Source organism: Myxine glutinosa, chromosome 2 (assembly GCF_964187855.1).
Source record: "Myxine glutinosa chromosome 2, kmMyxGlut1.1, whole genome shotgun sequence".
In the NCBI taxonomy this organism is placed as follows: domain Eukaryota; kingdom Metazoa; phylum Chordata; class Myxini; order Myxiniformes; family Myxinidae; genus Myxine; species Myxine glutinosa.
Window position 1 is genome coordinate 63,030,416 of NC_136262.1, and position 18,399 is coordinate 63,048,814.

The 18,399-nt window shown below is 44.4% G+C and overlaps 1 protein-coding gene across 1 annotated transcript in view; it reads right to left on the bottom strand.

Moving 5' to 3' along the window:
- The window catches only part of PTPRK (protein tyrosine phosphatase receptor type K), a 455,725-nt gene that overhangs the window by 157,814 nt on the left and 279,512 nt on the right, over positions 1 to 18,399 (bottom strand). The window contains exon 19 of the mRNA XM_078772597.1: positions 10,714 to 10,985. Within this exon, the coding sequence (XP_078628723.1) occupies positions 10,714 to 10,985 (272 nt within the window). The remainder of the gene's footprint in view (positions 1 to 10,713; positions 10,986 to 18,399) is intronic.

Consider the following 18,399-nt stretch of genomic DNA (forward strand, 5'->3'; position numbering starts at 1 on the left):
AAAAGGGTGTTATAATATATGAGAGAAAATAGTTGTTCAGGGGAGAGATTATACATTTCTAACCGCGTGATCGCGAACGAAGAACGAACGAACAAAAAGAACAACAAATAAACGAATAAGACCATGACTTGGTCATGACAAACTTCCCTGCTAATGTCTGCTGCTCTTCTTCTGCCCCAATCGGTTCTTCTGATCATGTGCTTGTTAAAGTGGACATCTCTCTGGCCATTCTCAGAGAGCCTCCTCAGCGTCGCCGAGTCTGGCATTTCACTCAGGCCGACTGGCACGGTCTTCAAGCAGCCATCAATCATCTGGACTGGTCTCCCATCTCCACTGCCTCTGACATCAATTCTTCCTGGGAATTCTTCCAAAGCAAACTGCTCTCTCTCATGCACAGATTTATCCCATCTCGTCTTCAGTTGTCTTCCCATTCCTCCCGTCCATGGTACACTGAATCTTGTGGTGAGGCAATTGCCCTGAAACAACTTGCCTTTGCCTCTTGGAAGGCTAATCCAACTGAAGGCAATCTCAGTTCCTTCCACCAAGCTCGGAACAAGTGTGTGTCTACCCTCAGGAGTGCCAGGAAGCACTATCTCTCCACACTCAAGAATGAACTCTCAAACCTGTCTCCTTCCTCCAAATCCTGGTGGCGTCTGATCAAATCCGTTTCTGGTGTTTGTTCCCCCTCCATCCCCTCCCTTACCTCAAATGGCTACACAGTTGACACCGCACGTGACAAAGCGGCTTGCCTCAACTCTGTGTTTGCCTCAAAATCTTGTGTCCCAAACCCATCTCTCTCTGTTCCCACCTTACCCAGTCTAACCCAACTGCTCCTGGACTCTGTGTCCTTCTCCCCTGACAAGGTGGAGTTTTTGTCAAACCTCGACTCTGATTCTGCAACTGGACCAGACGGCATCAGCCCACGGGTCCTAAAATCCTGCTCTGCCGCTCTATCTCACCCTCTCTCTGTCCTTTTCACCCTCTCTTTTGCTCAAGGTCATCTGCTAGCATCCTGGAAATCAGCAAACATTACCGCTTTACACAAAAAGGTGCAAAAACAGATCCTTGCAACTACAGACCAATCAGCCTGCTCCCAATTATCAGCAAAGTCATGGAATCCATCATTGCTTCGGATATCAAATCCTTCCTCTTCTCCAATGGCTTGATCTCCGATCATCAATTTGGCTTCAGACCAGGTCATTCTACTCTGGACATGCTGCTTCTGCTGTCTCAACAATGGATGGAGGTCCTCAATGCCAAACAGGAAATCAGAGCCGTCTCCCTTGACATATCACGTGCCTTCGATACGGTCTGGCACCCAGCTCTGCTCACCAAACTCTCCTCCTATGGTATCCATGGAAATCTCCATGCATGGCTTGCGGACTTCCTCTCTGGTCGTAGACAACGTGTGGCCCTGAATGGATTTCTCTCATCTCCCCTTCTTGTTCAGGCTGGAGTTCCCCAAGGCAGTGTTCTGGGCCCTGTGCTTTTTCTGGTCTTTATCAATGATCTCTCCGACTCTCTGGAAAATCCCCTCTATCTCTTTGCTGATGACTCCACTCTCTGCCGCTCCATTCCTCTTCCCTCAGATCGGCAGTCTGCAGCCTCCTCACTCTCTGAAGACCTGGACAAAATCACAGACTGGTCAAACAAGTGGAACATGTCTTTCAATCCTGACAAATCTCACACTCTTACTATGTCTCTCCGAAAAGATCGACTGGACAACCCTCCCATATACTTTCTCAACAATCCTCTCCAAGAAGTTCTGTCGCTCAAGCTTTTGGATCTCACTATCTGCCATGATCTTTCTTGGGAAAACTACATTTCCAAGCTGGCCTCCAAAGCCAGTCGCCGACTGGGCATCCTCCGTCGTGTGAAGTCCTTCCTCGGCACACCTGAGCTCCTCACCACATACAAGGCTTTCATCCACAGCTCAATGGAATATTGTTCTCCCCTATGGGCCGGTGGTCCTGCCTCACACCTAGCTCGGCTTCACGCTGTTGAAACCAAAGCTTTCAGAATCATTGGAATCTCCTGTGATGAAGCTATCTCCGAGGGCCTTTCACTCACTCACCGCAGACAGGTTGGTGGTCTTTCTGTCTTCTACCGACTCCTCTCCAGCCTTGCTCCCCCAGCTCTCTCTGTGCTTTGTCTCCCAAATATTCCTACAGGTCACACAAGATCTGCCAGCAACCCTCTGATGGTTAAACTGCCGAAATCTCGGCTCTCTGCTCACCTTCACTCTTTCATTCCTCTTTTCTCCCGCCTCTAGAACAAACTCCCACACTCCCTTCAATCCCACTCCTCCCTCCAGGTCTTTAAAACAGCTGTTCACCACCATCTCTTATCTTTAATAATAACTAGGGCATTGCCCGTACTATATCTATATCTAAAATTATATCCCCCCCCTCTATTTACATGAAATGGTTTGGTCCAAAGCGAACGGCTTCCGGAGTTCGGTAAAGAAATCGCCATCGCGTGCACAAACGCGCAGGAAAGCGAATGAATCGCAAATTCGTTTTTATTAGTTTTAAAACATAGTTTAACGCCAACATAGTTTGCAAACGTGAAATAAATGAATACGCTCTCAAATGTGCCATCCGAGGCAGAGTGTGTCCGCCACGTTCGGCACACGCGATAGTTCGCTGCTCTCTGATTGGTTGAATCGTTTTTTGGACATAGCTCGGTAAGTAATTGTCCGATTAATATGAAACCTTGAAAAGGCACATCCTCGGGTCCCCAGCAATATACCTGGCAAGTTAAAAGTATATCGGACCCGTGGTTGTCGAGAAACAGCGGTCACAGACAAACAGACGTACAAACGTACAGAGATTACTGGAATTATAGATAGATAATAATAATACATTTATTTTATATTGCGCTTTTCAAGAAGCCCAAAGGCGCTTTGACAGAGTACAAAAAACAAGTGCAAAAAGACAAAAATCAATCGGTAAATAATCAAAGCAAAAGGAAGGAGCAGGAGAAGAGATAGTCAGGGGTTAAATACTGTGGGTTAAATGTTGAATGCAGTGTTGAACAGGTGGGTCTTGAATGATGTTTTGAATGTGGTGAGTGAGGAGGAGTCTCTGATGGTGTGAGGTAGTGAGTTCCAGAGGGTGGGAGCAGCGATGGAGAAGGCCCTGTCCCCCCAGGATCTGAATTTGGTCTGCATGGGGGGGTGGGGGGGGGGGGGGTGTGTCCGGAGGTTGGTACCAGCAGAGCGGAGGTTGCGGGTGGGAGTGTGTCTGGAGAGGAGGTCAGTCAGGTAGGATGGGGCCAGGTGATGGAGGGCTTTGTAGGTCAAGAGTAGGATTTTGTTCTGGATTCTCTGGGGGATGGGGAGCCAGTGAAGCTTGTAAAGGACGGGGGTGATGTGGTCACGGGTCCGGGAATGGGTGAGTCGACGGGCAGCGGAGTTCTGAATGTATTGGAGTTTATTGGTGATTATTGAGGGTGAACCAAAGAGGAGGCTGTTGCAGTAGTCCAGACGGGAGGTTATGAAGGCGTGGATGAGGGTTTCTGCAGCCGTGGAGGAGAGGGATGGACGGAGACGGGCGATGTTTTTCAGGTGAAAGAAGGCTGTCTTTGTGATCTGTTTCGTGTATTTGTCGAAGGAGAGGGTTTGGTCAAAGATGTGAGGGGAGGTGGATACTGGGAAACCGTCGATGTTGAGGGCAAAGTTATGGGTGGATTTGGTGAGCGTTTTTGGGCTTATGATGATTATTTCAGATTTATCATAGTTACCTTCGCAAAAGCGGAAGGTTATGTTTTGATCGCTGTGTATTTATTTGTATGTCTGTGTGTGTGTATGTTATTCGCATAACTCAAAAAGTATTCAACCGAATTGCATGAAATTTGGTGGGATGATTGGTTATTATACGGGACACATTTGATTAGATTTTGGGAGCAATCGGGTCAACGGTCAAGGTCAAGGTCACGAAAAGGTCAAAATCGTATTTTTACCATAGCGCGGTCAATTTTTATCCAATTGGCATGCAACTAATGCCAAAATGTTCAGAATCCAATGCCCGATCTTGTGATATACGACATGACCCAGTGAAGACATTACCCTTGATAGCGGTTGGGGGTCAAAGGTCAGGGGGGTCACGACCTTGCAAAATGTGCGTTTTTTGTCATAACTCGGTCAATTCTTATCCGATTTGCATGAAATCAGCACCAAACTGTTCACTGTTCTGTTCCCTACACTCCCATGCCAAGTACAGAACAGTAGCTGCGGCGAAGGTATGCGCTCTACCGAGTGCCCGTTCTAGTTAAATTTGAGGAAGTTGATTCTTTCCCCATGCAAAACCTTGATCTTTTCTACCCCCACTAATTCACCCCAGATCCACCTTGTTTGAAATTCCAACTTCTTTCCTGGAAGTCCCGGCAGTGTCCATATGTTTTATACCTCTCCCACCCCCCCTTCCCATGCCTCCCCCCCCCCAAAGCCCTCTCCCTCCCACAGATCTCTCGATGTCCCTGCTCTCAGATGTTGTGTTTGTGTTCCTCCCCCTCTCACCCCATCTTGTCTACCGCTCCCCATGTTATATGTTTTATGTGTCGGTTTGTCTTTCTGTGTGATTAATGTTAGCTCTTTCAGGAGCCTCGATCTTGTATACAAAAAAGAAAAGAAAAAAAAAGCCTGGGCCTTGCACTGTTTGCAAACTTCCTGCACAGAAGACAAACAAACATCATTCTTAATCACGATCGAGGAGGCTAATCTTTTCTGGATGATTGAAGGTCATGACCAATGTATAATTAATAAAGAATACGAAACAATGAGGCTTATCCTAGGGTGAAGCAAACAGCCAGCACAAATATGGAGATGGCTTACAATTCTGTGATGAGGGAGATGAGAAAATGAGCCTATTTTGAGCCTTTTTAAAATCTCTGTCGAATTCTCATCATTGTTTGGCCTCTTGCTGCCTGTTTTCCGAGCTTCACCCTGGCTTTGTGATGAGACATCAAATCAAGTCGATAATACAGACAAAGAAGAGCATCCCGCCCTATTGACTTGGCGTTATGCACAGAGGATGATTAAAGTCCAGATATACCATTACAATTTTGATTGGGTTTGAACCATTTATTTCACTTTTCTATCTGTAGGGCACACCTGAGAGTCTGCGACTCAATTTAGTTTTCCTACTTACCGCGGGTGCCATGAGTGGTGCCGGTTGTGGCCTCGAAGAGCTAAATTGTGGCCTCAAAGCCCTCAGGGATTTATCAGGACATGACTTCTGCCTCATTTTGAAGGTCACAGCATTAAAGTTATTACTTACCATGTGCAAAATACTGGCTCAGTGGGCATGCCATTAGACCTATTTCCATAATGGCCTCTTGTTTTTTTTTTCATGGTATAGGAACAACGCTGGGGAAAATGCAGGGGCATTGGTTAGCTCCGATTGCTTATCTTACACCAGGAATTTCCAATAAAAACAGCACAATTATCGGAAGTAAGACTACACCATGTTTTACAAATACAAAAGGAGTTCAAAAGGTTTTCTTGCAATGAGATACTACTGGTACTATTACTGCTTTGCCAATGGCCTATCCCATGTTATTTTCCAAGTTTTGGTCCAAGTCTTTCGAAAACAAACGTGCAAATCTGACATTACACTGAATGTAGCAATAATTTGTTCAGGATAATACACTGGCTCTTCATGAAAGATACCGTTACGTAGGATATTTTATGTGCACCAACTAATGCTAGCAGATGGGCCCCCAGCTTAAAATCCGTCTGAGGGACGGCAAACTTTGTGATGCAACTTCCCATTTGCGAAATCCTGCAGTTTAGTGTCTGGTCGGGAAGGGGTGTTTTGGGTCTTCGGGGTGTTTTGGGTCTTTGGGGTGTTTTGGCTTTTTGGGTATTCAGGGTCTGTTTGAGCCTCATGGCCTTGAAGGGTATTTTGGGTCTTTGGGGTGTTTCGGGTCTTCAGGGTGTTTTGGGTATTTGGGGTGTTTTGGGTCTTCGGGGTGTTTTGGGTCTTCGGGGTGTTTTGGGTCTTCGGGGTGTTTTGGGTCTTCGGGATGTTTTGGGTCTTCGGGATGTTTTGGGTCTTCTGGGTGTTTTGGGTCTTTGGGGTGTTCAGGGTGTTTTGGGTCTTCGAGGTGTTTTGGGTCTTCGGGGTGTTTTGGGTCTTTGGGGTGTTTTGGGTCTTCGGGGTGTTTTGGGTCTTCGGGGTGTTTTGGTTCTTTGGGGTCTTTTGGGTTTTTGGGTATTCAGGGACTTTTTGACCCTCATGGCCTTGAAGGGTATTTTGGGTCTTTGGAGTGTTTTGGGTCCTCAGGGTCTTTGGGGTCTTTTGGGTTTTTGGGGTGTTTTGGGTTTTCGGGGTGTTTTGGATTTTCGGGGTGTTTTGGGTCTTTGGGGTGTTTTGGGTATTCGGGGTGTTTTGGGTATTCGGGGTGTTTTGGGTATTCGGGGTGTTTTGGGTCTTTGGGGTGTTTTGGGTCTTCGGGGTGTTTTTGGGTCTTCGGGGTGTTTTGGGTATTCGGGGGTGTTTTGGGTATTCGGGGCGTTTTGGGTCTTCGGAGTATTTTGGGTCTTCAGGGTGTTTTCGGTCTTCGGGGTGTTTTGGGTCTTCGCGGTGTTTTGGGTCTTTGGGGTCTTTTGGGTTTTTGGGTATTCAGGGTCTTTTTGAGCCTCATGGCCTTGAAGGGTATTTTGGGTCTTTGGGGTGTTTTGGGTCTTCAGGGTGTTTTGGGTATTTGGGGGTGTTTTGGGTCTTCGGGGTGTTTTGGGTCTTCGGGGTGTTTTGGGTCTTCGGGATGTTTTGGGTCTTCTGGGTGTTTTGGGTCTTCAGGGTGTTTTTGGTGTTCGGGGTGTTTTGGGTCTTCGAGGTGTTTTGGGTCTTCGGGGTGTTTTGGGTCTTTGGGGTGTTTTGGGTCTTCGAGGTGTTTTGGGTCTTCGGGGTGTTTTGGGTCTTTGGGGTGTTTTGGGTCTTCGGGGTGTTTTGGGTCTTCGTGGTGTTTTGGGTCTTCGGGGTGTTTTGGGTCTTCGGGGTGTTTTGGGTCTTCGGGGTGTTTTGGGTCTTCAAGGTGTTTTTGGTCTTCAGGGTGTTTTTGGGTCTTCGGGGTGTTTTGGGTATTCGGGGTGTTTTGGGTATTCAGGGCGTTTTGGGTCTTCAGAGTGTTTTGGGTCTTCAGGGTGTTTTCGGTCTTCGGGGTGTTTTGGGTCTTCGGGGTGTTTTGGGTCTTTGGGGTCTTTTGGGTTTTTGGGTATTCAGGGTCTTTTTGAGCCTCATGGCCTTGAAGGGTATTTTGGGTCTTTGGGGTGTTTTGGGTCTTCAGGGTCTTTGGGGTCTTTTGGGTTTTTGGGGTGTTTTGGGTTTCGGGGTGTTTTGGATCTTCGGGGTGTTTTGGGTCTTCGGGGTGTTTTGGTATTCGGGGTGTTTTGGGTATTCGGGGTGTTTTGGGTCTTTGGGGTGTTTTGGGTCATTGGGGTGTTTTGGGTCTTTGGGGTCTTTTGGGTTTTTGGGTATTCAGGGTCTTTTTGAGCCTCAGGGCCTTGAAGGGTATTTTGGGTCTTCGGGGTGTTTTGGGTTTTCGGGGTTTTTTGGGTCTTCAGCGTGTTTTGGGTTTTTGGGGTGTTTTGGATCTTCGGGGTGTTTTGGGTCTTCAGGGTGTTTTGGGGTATTCAGGGTGTTTTGGGTCTTCAGAGTGTTTTGGGTATTCGGGGTGTTTTGGGTCTTCGGGGGGGGGGGGGTGGGGGGGGTGGGGGGTGGGAGTTGGGTTTTCGGGGTGTTTTGGGTCTTCAGGTTGTTTTGGGTCTTCGGGTTGTTTTGGGTCTTTGGGGTGTTTTGGATCTTCGGGGTGTTTTGGGTCTTCAGGGTGTTTTGGGGTCTTTGGGGTGTTTTGGGTCATCGGGGTGTTTTGGGTCTTTGGGGTCTTTTGGGTTTTTGGGTATTCAGGGTCTTTTTGAGCCTCAGGGCCTTGAAGGGTATTTGGGTCTTCGGGTGTTTTGGGTTTTCGGGTTTTTTGGGGTCTTCAGCGGTGTTTTGGGTTTTTTGGGGTGTTTTGGATCTTTGGGGTGTTTTTGGGTCTTCAGGGTGTTTTGGGGTCTTCAGGGTGTTTTGGGTCTTCAGAGTGTTTTGGGGTATTCGGGGTGTTTTGGGTCTTTGGTGGGGGGGGGGGGGGGGGGGGGGGGGTTGGGTTTTCGGGGTGTTTTGGGTCTTCAGGTTGTTTTGGGTCTTCGGGTTGTTTTGGGTCTTTGGGGTGTTTTGGATCTTCGGGGTGTTTTGGGTCTTCAGGGTGTTTTGGGTCTTTGGGGTGTTTTGGGTTTTCAGGGTGTTTTGGGTATTCGGGGGTGTTTGGGTCTTCGGGGTGTTTTGGCTTTTCGGGGTGTTTTGCGTCTTCGGGGTGTTTCGGGGTCTTCGGGGTGTTTTTGGGTCTTTGGGGTGTTTTGGGTCTTCAGGTGTTTTGGGTCTTCGGGGTCTTTTGGGTTTTTGGGTATTTAAGGTCTTTTGAGCCTCGGGGCCTTGAAGGGTATTTTGGGTCTTTGGGGTGTTTTGGCTCTTCAGGGGTCGTGGTTTTTTTGTTTTTTTTTGTATACGGAGTCGAGGCTCGTGAAAGAGCTAACATTTATCGAACAAGCAAATCAAACAAACAAGCAAACAAAGTATATAAAAAAGGGGAGCGGTCGACAAGATGGGGAGAGAAGGGGAGGAAGCACACAAACACAACATTTGAGAGCAGGGACATCGGGAGATGTTTTTGGAGGGAGAGGGCCTGGGGGGAGGCCGGATAGGTATAAAACGCAAGGACACCAAGGACTTCCAGGAAAGAAGTCAAAAGTCACCTCAAAAAAGTGGATTTGGGGTGAAATTAGCGGGGGTAGAAAAGATCAAGGTTTTGGATTGGGGAAGATAAGAGATGGTGGTGAACAGACGTTTTAAAGACCTGGAGGGAGGAGTGGGATTGAAGAGAGTGAGGGGAGTTTGTTCCAGAGGCGGGAGAAAAGAGGAATGAAGGAGTGAAGGTGAGCAGAGAGTCTTGATTTTGGCAGTTTAACCATAAGAGGGTTGCAGGCAGATCTTGTGTGACCTGCAGGAATATTTGGGGGACAGAGCCCAGAGAGAGCTGGGGGAGCAAGGCCGGAGAGGAGTCGGTAGAAGACGGAAAGACCACCAACCTGCCTGCGGTGATTAAGTGAAAGGCCCTCGGAGATGGCGTCATCGCGGGCGATTCCAATGATTCTGAACGCTTTGGTTTCAACAGCGTGAAGACGAGCTAGGTGTGAGGCAGGAGCACCAGCCCAGAGGGGAGAGCAGTACTCCATTGAGCTGCAGATGAAAGCCTTGTATGTGGTGAGGAGCTCAGGTGTGCCAAGGAAGGACTTCGCACGACGGAGGATGCCCAGTCGGCGACTGGCTTTGGAGGCCAGCTTGGAAATGTGGTTTTCCCAGGAAAGATCGTGGCAGATAGTGAGACCCAAAAGCTTGAGTGACAGAACTTCTTGGAGAGGATTATTCAGAAAGTAGATGGGAGGGTTGTCCAGTCGGTCTTTTCGGAGAGACATCCGAAAAGTCTGAAGGGTCTTGGGGGAATTAAAGGGTCGTCAAAGGTCTGAGGGGTCTCAGCAGTCTTAACACAATTAAGAGGGTTACTTAAGAGGGTGGTAATTTTATTTGAAGAAGGAGAAGACGTTTTCGTCGCATATAAACATGGCGACATAACGACAAAACCAGAGCCTTTTGTACACAGAGTTTCGCCAACTCGGTAATAGGTGCCATGTTGGAGACCTACATCAAGTGCACGTGCGTTCAAGTGTGCATGCATAGAGTTACATACTCGTAGCCTACTGCAAAGCCGCAATGAGCCGGCGAAGCCAAAGCCTCTTGCCACTATTTTACCCATCACTATGGCATCAGTAGGTTAGGTAGTTGGTAGTAGGTAGGTGTAGTAGGTACCGTACCTAGTTCAAAATGACACCATTTGCATTCTGGATGAGATTAAAATTTACAAGCGTTACACCTAGGTCCCCCGTTGGTGAAGTGATGTGAGTTGACAAAGTGGAAGACGCAAGGCGGCCATCTTGGATTTTGACTTGGCGACCCAATTTTCAATGGCGTTCTCCCTTGTGCGTAGATACACACACACACCAGATTAGAAGTTAGTATCCATAGTCCTCCTTTCGCTCCGCGGTGCGACTGGGGACAATTAGGGGTGCATAAGATTGTGAATCAAAAAAAGACGGGTGAAACAAACTCCTATTGAACTTTTTCTCAATTTTTATGCATACTTCCGCATCCGCAAGATGGCGGCCTCCATGGAGCGATTTGGTTTTTGAAATATTTTTTCAAATGCTCGAATCTCATTGGTTCTGGTGTTTAGTGACGATTTTCGTTGAAGATAACCAGAGCCCGTGTGGGCCCGGGGAACGAGGTGGCCTCTATGGAACGATTTGGTGCGTCAAAGCTTCGAAATTCTCAAAGGATTCAGCAAAATCTGGCTTTTCAACATAATACGTACGCGTTCATTCACAACACCGGCTTCGCCGGCTATTAAGTCTATGTGTGCATGCAACTTTCTGCTATTAGAGACGGGTTTATTTTTATGTTCCCGAGTTTCATTCATTGTTTCGTCACTTTGGGGCTTTAACATGGCGCCTGTTGTCACGTGATCGCTAAAAACTGAAACCGAGTTGGCCAAACTCTGTGCATAAAGGGCTCTGGACATAACCATATACGTTTGCTCTATTATAATAAGATTCACCTCATACTCCTCCTTGAATCCACATCCCTCTGTCGTTTTCATCTGTGTGATATGTTGGAGGAGATCAGCGACTCGTACTGCTGGACGTGTCGGGCCACAAGCACCGACTCCTCCTGCGCTGGCACCATTGCCGCCGCCGCCACCGTTATTACCACCACCACAAGCTCCTTGTGCGCCCCGTACCGTGCCGCCAGCACCTGTCCCAGACCCGCTATGAGACCCCAGAGTCAGCACAAGTCCAGGCTCAGCCAGAATTGAGGGGCTCCCATCATCTGCAGAAGGAAGGCAATGGGAAACAAATGTGCAAAATGTTTGGGGTCTCTCTAAGGGGTATTGCACTTTGTGATGGTGTACTGACAGTTGAGCTGTGGAGCAACAGTAGGGCACAATAGGCAAAGGAATGAATGAAGAGGAATAGAGGAGAGAAAAGGGTGGAAGAAACACAGAAACCTGCAAGTAAGCGGGTAGGGTTAAGTTATGTAGGGTAACTGGGGGTATAAATGGTCGGTGGTTAGTAAAGGAGGATGACATGAGATGGTTATTGCACCATTAGCTTGAAGCCCTGGAGAAAAGAGTGGAATTGATTAATCTCTGGAAGGCAGTTACACAAATTGGAGAAAAGATAAAGAAAAATCGTGGAGATGTGCAGTAAGCCTCGATTTTGGGAGTTTCACCAAAAGGGGGTTACTGTAAGAAATCATGGATCCTGGAGTTATTGCGGAGGCTGGGAGAGGATGGGAGAGCAGAAGAAGCTATAATAGAGGAGAAGCAGTAAAGAAATTGCGGCGACCAACCTGCCCGCCATGTGAGACCAACAGGCCTTGTGCTTCGGCCTAATTGTGAGAGGTGTCAAAAATGTTGATTGCTTTCGAGTTTGGATTATACAGATATTCCAGGAGAGAACGCTGTGAGATGCTGAGGTACTAGTGCATGGGGAAGAGCAGTACTACATTGAGCTATCGACAAAGGCCTTGTAGACTGACTGTGAGTAGTTCAGACTTTTCAAGCAGTGACTTGAAATTAAGGAGGATGCTCACTCTACAGCTGGCTTTGTGATGTGGTCTGCCTCGGAGAAGTCAGGGCTGATGGAGAGACCTAGAAGTTCAAAATACTTATTTTTCTTCTTTCATATGCAGCACAAGGCTTCAGGGTGGCATCATTGGCTGAGCGCACGACTGCGCCGCTGATTGAACGCCCTCTGTAGATTAGGGCAGAAATTTGGAATTTGTTCATGGTCCTCGTGATAGCTCGCTTATTCTTTGAGAAAGATGCTATGGGATAGAAATCCCATATCAAACTAATGCCAGTGGACAGGACGCCCAGTTTAACGTCCATCCGATGGAGGGCACACACATTTATGAATCACCCTGCCTGTGAAACACTGGAATGACAGTTTATATCTGGGTCGGGATTCAAACCCAGGCTAAAAAGCTTAGAAGCGAGTGTGCATACCTCCAGGCCATCCTGCCAGCCTATTCAAAGGACAGAACCTCTTCCAGTGGCTGACAATGGAAAAAAGTAGGTTCGTTTCACAATCCTTTCAGAGTGAGATGGGGGGACGATGTGGTTTACTGGGCTTGAAAGACACACTCCATTTATAACACCAGTACCTAATCAATTCCAGATTAGCAGAGAGTGACACAACTGATATCTGCCTGCCACTTGGACGGGGGTAGTGTCGACAACATAACATGGAGCCATCTGAAAAAAGAGAGGGTTTAACAGGCAGTGGAGAGGTCAACAAATAAATAAATAAATAAATAAAGATAAAATGAATAAAGATAAATTAAAACAAAGTAAATACAAATATTTAAATAAATAATAAAAGTAGTAACTATAACGGCATTCAGTAGAGCACATACCTCCACCAGGCTGTCCAGTTTACGTTTTGTAACCCACTGATAGGTCAGATCTGGATCCGACATGAACCAAAATCAAATCGGATTGTTCTTGTCACTTACCCAACGCATCCACCAAGTTTTGTTACAAATCGTCCACAACTTTTTGAAATATCACGCTACATATCGTTTTTGGCCCGATCACTCAATGGTGAAGAATCACTGTGATTCTCAGATCTCAGATACAGATTTGAATCTTCACCAAAATCTAACCATTTCGTCCATGTCAAAGACCCAACCTCTCCACCAAATTTTGGCCAAATCTATCCCCAACTTTTTGAGATGTCCTGTACAGACAGCCAAACAAACAAACAAGAAAATGACATGCAGAGCATGAGAGTTGCAAGATCCACCCCCATCCTCTAAAAAAGTTGCAATGGATACAAAAAATTGTCCATTTCATTAAGATTAAGAGTGACAATCTTACTCAAAGCTTCAGTCAATTGGATTAAAGTGTATGATTTTAAAGATGAAAATTGATGATTTTAGAAGTTTGACCTTGAGTTGACTTTTAATCTCAAAAATATTTGGTTTTTCCAATTCAGTGATGCACTATGCAATTCCTCTTTAATTCTCAGGTTACTCAGATGAAAATTGATTATTTTTCAGATGTAAATTGATAACTTTAGATGCTTGCCCTTGAGTTGACCTTTGACCTTTAGACCTAAAATAGTTGGTTTCCCAATTCAGTGAGGTACTATGCAATTGCTGTTGAACTTTCAAACCAATTGGATGAAACTTGATGATTTTGGAAGTTTGACCTTTGACCTTTTGATCTCAAAAATAGTTGGCTTCCCAATTTCGTGACTCAAGATGCAAATGCTGTTCAATTTTCAAGTCAATTGGATGAAAAACGACAATTTGAGAAATTTGACCTCAAGATAACCTTTGATCTTTGACTTAAAGAATCATTAGGCTTCTCAGTTGTAACAACCTCTACAACTTGGTAAATTTTCATGATCGGTGCACACCTGTAGGCGATTGACAATCAGACAGATAGACAAACAAAGAAGAAATATGTAGTGCATAGCACAATACTTGCGGAATTCCTAAAATGAGTTGTGGACCTTTGGCCTATGTTGACCTTTTGGCCTATGTTAACCTCAAACATAATTGCTGGTTTAATTCAGTGATCTGGTATGCAAATCCAGTTCAAATTTCAAGTCAATTGGATGAAAATTGAGGATTTTAGAAATTCGACAAAGTTTTTGACCTTTGGCCTATGTTGACATTTTTGACGTTTTGACCTTAAAATCCATGGGCTTCTTCCTTATGGCACTATTATTTGGTGAAGCTTCTTAAACATCAGTTTAAAACTGTGACCTGTATGCGAATGACATACAAACAGACAATGAGAGAAACAGACAGAAAGAAGAAGAAGACGTCATGCAGAGCACGATACTTGCAAAATCCACCTCCCACTCCGAAGAAAAAAATTCCATTGATACAGCAAATTGTCCATTTCATCAAGATAAAAAATGACAATCTTGATCAAAGCTTGGGTGCATAGGAAGAAAAGTGAATATTTTTCAGATGAAAAATGATGATTTTGGAAGGTTGACCTTGAGTTGACCTTTGACCTCAAAAATAGTTGGTTTCCCAATTCAGTGAGGCAATACACAAATGCTGTTCTATTTTCAAGTAAAATGGATGAAAATTGATGGGTTTTCAGATGAAAATTGATAATTTTGGAAGTTTGACCGAGTGTTGACCTTTGACCTTTTCACTTCAAAAATAGTAGTTTTTCCTATTTAGTGACACAATGTGCAAATGCTGCTCAATCCCTAAGTCAATCATATGAAAATTGACGGTTTTTCAGATGCAAATTTATGATTTTGGAAGTTTGACTTTCAGTTGACCTTTGACCGTTTGACCTCAAAAATAGTTGGTTTCCCAATTCAGTAAGACAATATGCAAATGCTGTTCAATTTGCAGGTCAATTGGATGAAAATTTATGGTTTTTCAGATGAAAAGTGATGATCATGGAAGTTTGACCTTGAGTTGACCTTTGACCTTTTGACCTCAAAATTAGTATGTTTCCCAATTTAGTGACTCGATATGCAAATGCTGTTCAATTTTCAAGTCAATCGGTTGAGAATTGATGGCATTTTAGCTGAAAATGGATGATTTTTTATTTGACCTTGAGTTGACCTTTGACCTTTTGACCTCAAAAATAGTTCCTTTTCCAATTTAGTGACTCAATACACAAATGCTATTCAATTTTCAAGTCAATCGAATTTAAAATGGTGATTTTAGAAATGTGACCTCCAGATGAACTTTGACCTCAAAATCAATAGGCTTCTCAATTGAGACGACCTATACAACTTGGCAACTTGGTCAAGTTTCGTGACAATCGGTTTAGAATTGTGACCTGTAGGCCGGTGACAAACAGACAAACAAAGAAGACGTCATGCGGAGCACGATACTTGCAAAATACAACCCCCCCGCCCCCCTCCCCAAGAAAAAAAATTCCATTGATACAGCTAATTGTCCATTTCATCAAGGTTAAAATTGACAATCTTGATAAAAGCTCGGATCAATAGGAAGAAAAGTGACGATTTTTCAGATGAAAAATGATGATTTTGGAAGGTTGACCTTGAGTTGACCTTTGACCTTTTGATGTCAAAAATAGTTGGTTTCCCTATTTAGTGACTCAATGTGCAAATGCTGTTCAATTTTCAAGTCAATCAGATGAAAATTGATGGTTTTTTTAGATAAAAAGTGATGATTTTGGAAGTTTGACTTGAGTTGACCTTTGACCTTTTGACCTCAAAAACAGTACGTTTCCCAATTTAGTGACTCGATATGCAAATGCTGTTCAATTTTCAAGTCAATCGGTTGAGAATTGACAGCTTTTTAGATGAAAATTGATGATTTTTAAAATTTGACCTTAAGTTGACCTTTGACCTTTTGACCTCAAAAATAGTATGTTTCCCAATTTAGTGACTTGATATACAAATGCTATTCAATTTTCAAGTTAATCACATTTAAAATGGCGATTTTAGAAATTTGACCTCCAGATGACCTTTGACCATTGACCATTAACCTCAAAATCAGTAGGCTTCTCAATTGGGACGACTTATACAACGTGGTGAAGTTTCGTGACTATCGGTTTAGAATTGTGACCTGTAGGCCGGTGGCAAACAGACAAACAGACAGACAGACAGACAAACAAACAGACAGACAAACAGACAGAACCACAAACGGAACCGACCAATATACTTGAAAAATCTTCGATTTTGCAAGTAACAAAAAGACAAACAGACTGGGGTGAAAAAATAACCTCCATCCACTTTCAGTGGTGGAGGTAATAAACACTTAAATGTAATAAATACATATTACGACAGGTATAAATTGAGAAATACATAAATTTAAGTGAATAAAGACAAACAAGGAGGATCAGGGAGTTAAGGAGTGAGGCAAAATGAGGAGAATTTTGGGGAGGAATAGAAGGAGGAGAGGAGGAATCAGAAATGCATGGGGGTATGTGGGATGATGGGGTCAAATTGTTTCTATTTGCGTATCTAATATGTAGACGACCCTTTACTTGACATGAATGACAAGTTATCACCAAGTCTTCCAATGGAACCACCACCACTAATACGATTACTATTACTAGTCTTCACAATTCCAGCAATGTTGTTGTTCAACTGCAAATGTATGTAACTACCATAGCTTTCACACCGAAAAGGACTCACAACTCTGTGTTCTGAATAGCCAGTTTCTGACAACATGTTTGATAATTTGTCCACCATGTTTTCACATCCTGGCACGTGTCAATACAAATAAGTTTGTCATTACTCTATTTTCTCACGTCCTTGTTGCTTCACAACAAATTACACAAACATCTCAAATGTGTTTCCTGTAAACTGACTCTTACGATCTGCTTAGGTAGCTGTATAAATATTCAGTATCAACTTTGATTCCATTTAAAAAAAAAGAATTATGCCATTAACACATTAACATACGGTATAACTTTGTTCCCAACTTGACTATAAACTGTCATTCTGGTGCTTCAAAAGCAGGGCTTGTATAAATGAGTGTGCCACCCTTCAGAGTGGGCGTGGGGTGGGTGTTAAGCCAGCTTTCCCATCCACCAGACCGACCTTGTAGACATTAACAATCCTATGGCACCCCTTGAAATGAGTAAGTCATTGTGTTTGCGAAATTCTAAAATGTTCCTCTAATCTACAGTGGCATTGCATCAGCTGTTTCACAGCGCCTTGATGATGATGCAACCGGCAGGCTGAATTCACAATTTAAAGTGATTCAGAAAGTATTCACACCCCTTTGACTTTTTCACATTTTGTTGTGTTACAGCCTGAATTGAAAATTGATTAAATTGAGATTTTTTTGCAATTGATCTCATAACACCCCAAAATGTCAGTGGAATTTTCTTTTTAGAAATCTTTACAAAATAATTAAAAATGAAATACAGAAAGATCTAATTTACACGAGTATTCAACGCCACGAGTCAATGCTTTGTGGAAGTGATTTTGGCAGTGAGTTCAGCTTTGAGTCTCCTTGGGTACGTCTGTATAAGCTTGGCACATCTGGATTTAGGGAGTTTCTCCCATTCTTCCTTGCAGATTTGCCAAAGCTCTATCAAGTTGAATTGGCAGCGTCGGTGAACAGCAATCTTCACGTCTTTCCACAGATTCTCAATGTGATTCAGGTCTGGGCTTCGGCTGGGACACTCAAGGACTTTCACGTTTTTGTTCTGAAGCGATTCCAGTGTTGCTTTGGCTGTATGCTTGGGTTCATTGTCCTGTTGGAACATAAATCTTCGCCGCAATCGTAGTTCTTTTGCACTCTGAAGCAGATTATCTTCAAGTATTTGCCTGTATTTGGCTCGATTCATTTTCCCCTCTATCCTTACAAGTCTCCCAGTTCCTGCCACTGAAAAGCATCCACGTAGCATGATGCTGCCAGCACCATGCTGCACAGTATGGATGGTGTTAGATGGGTGATGAGCTGTGCTTGGTTTCAGCCAGACATAGAACTTTGCATTCAGGCCAAAGAGTTCAATTTTTGTCTCATCAGACCACAGAACCTCATGCTCTGTGTTTCATGTGCCTTTTTGCAAACTCCAGGCATGCTGTCATTGCCTTTTTCTGAGGAGCAGCTTCTATCTGGCCACTCTCCCATAAAGCCTAGATTTGTGAAGTGCTGCACAGACTGTTGTCCTTCCGGCAGGTTCTCCTATTCTCCGGCAGGTTCTCCTAGTTCCATATGATTTCTATTTCCTATTGGTGGAGCTCACTGTGCTGTTAGAAAATTTCAACACTCTATAAATTGTTTTATACCCTTCCCCAGATCTATGCCTTCTCACATTTCTATCTCGGAGTTCTACGGACAGTTCCTTAGACTTCATGGTGAGTTTCTGCTCTGACACACATTGTTAACTGTGGGACCTTACATCGAAAGGTGTGTTTCTTTCTGAATCATGTCCAATCAATTGAATTCGCCATAGGTGGGCTCCAATCAAGTTTTAGAGACATCTCAAGGATGATCAAAGGAAACTGGATGCATTTGAGCTCAATTTGGAGTCTCATAGCAAAGGGGTTGAATACTTATGTAAATTAGTTATTTATGCATTTCATTTTTAATTATTTTGTAATAAATAAATAAAAAACACCTTTAGAGGCCATTTTTCCCCGCAAAGCGGGGGTTGGCCTTTTTCGGGCACCGTGGTTGTTGTTGTTTTTGTTGGTCCCCTTTTTGAAGCAATGTTTTACGGCCGGATGCCCTTCCTGCCGCCAACCCTTTTTGTCACCTTTTACGACAA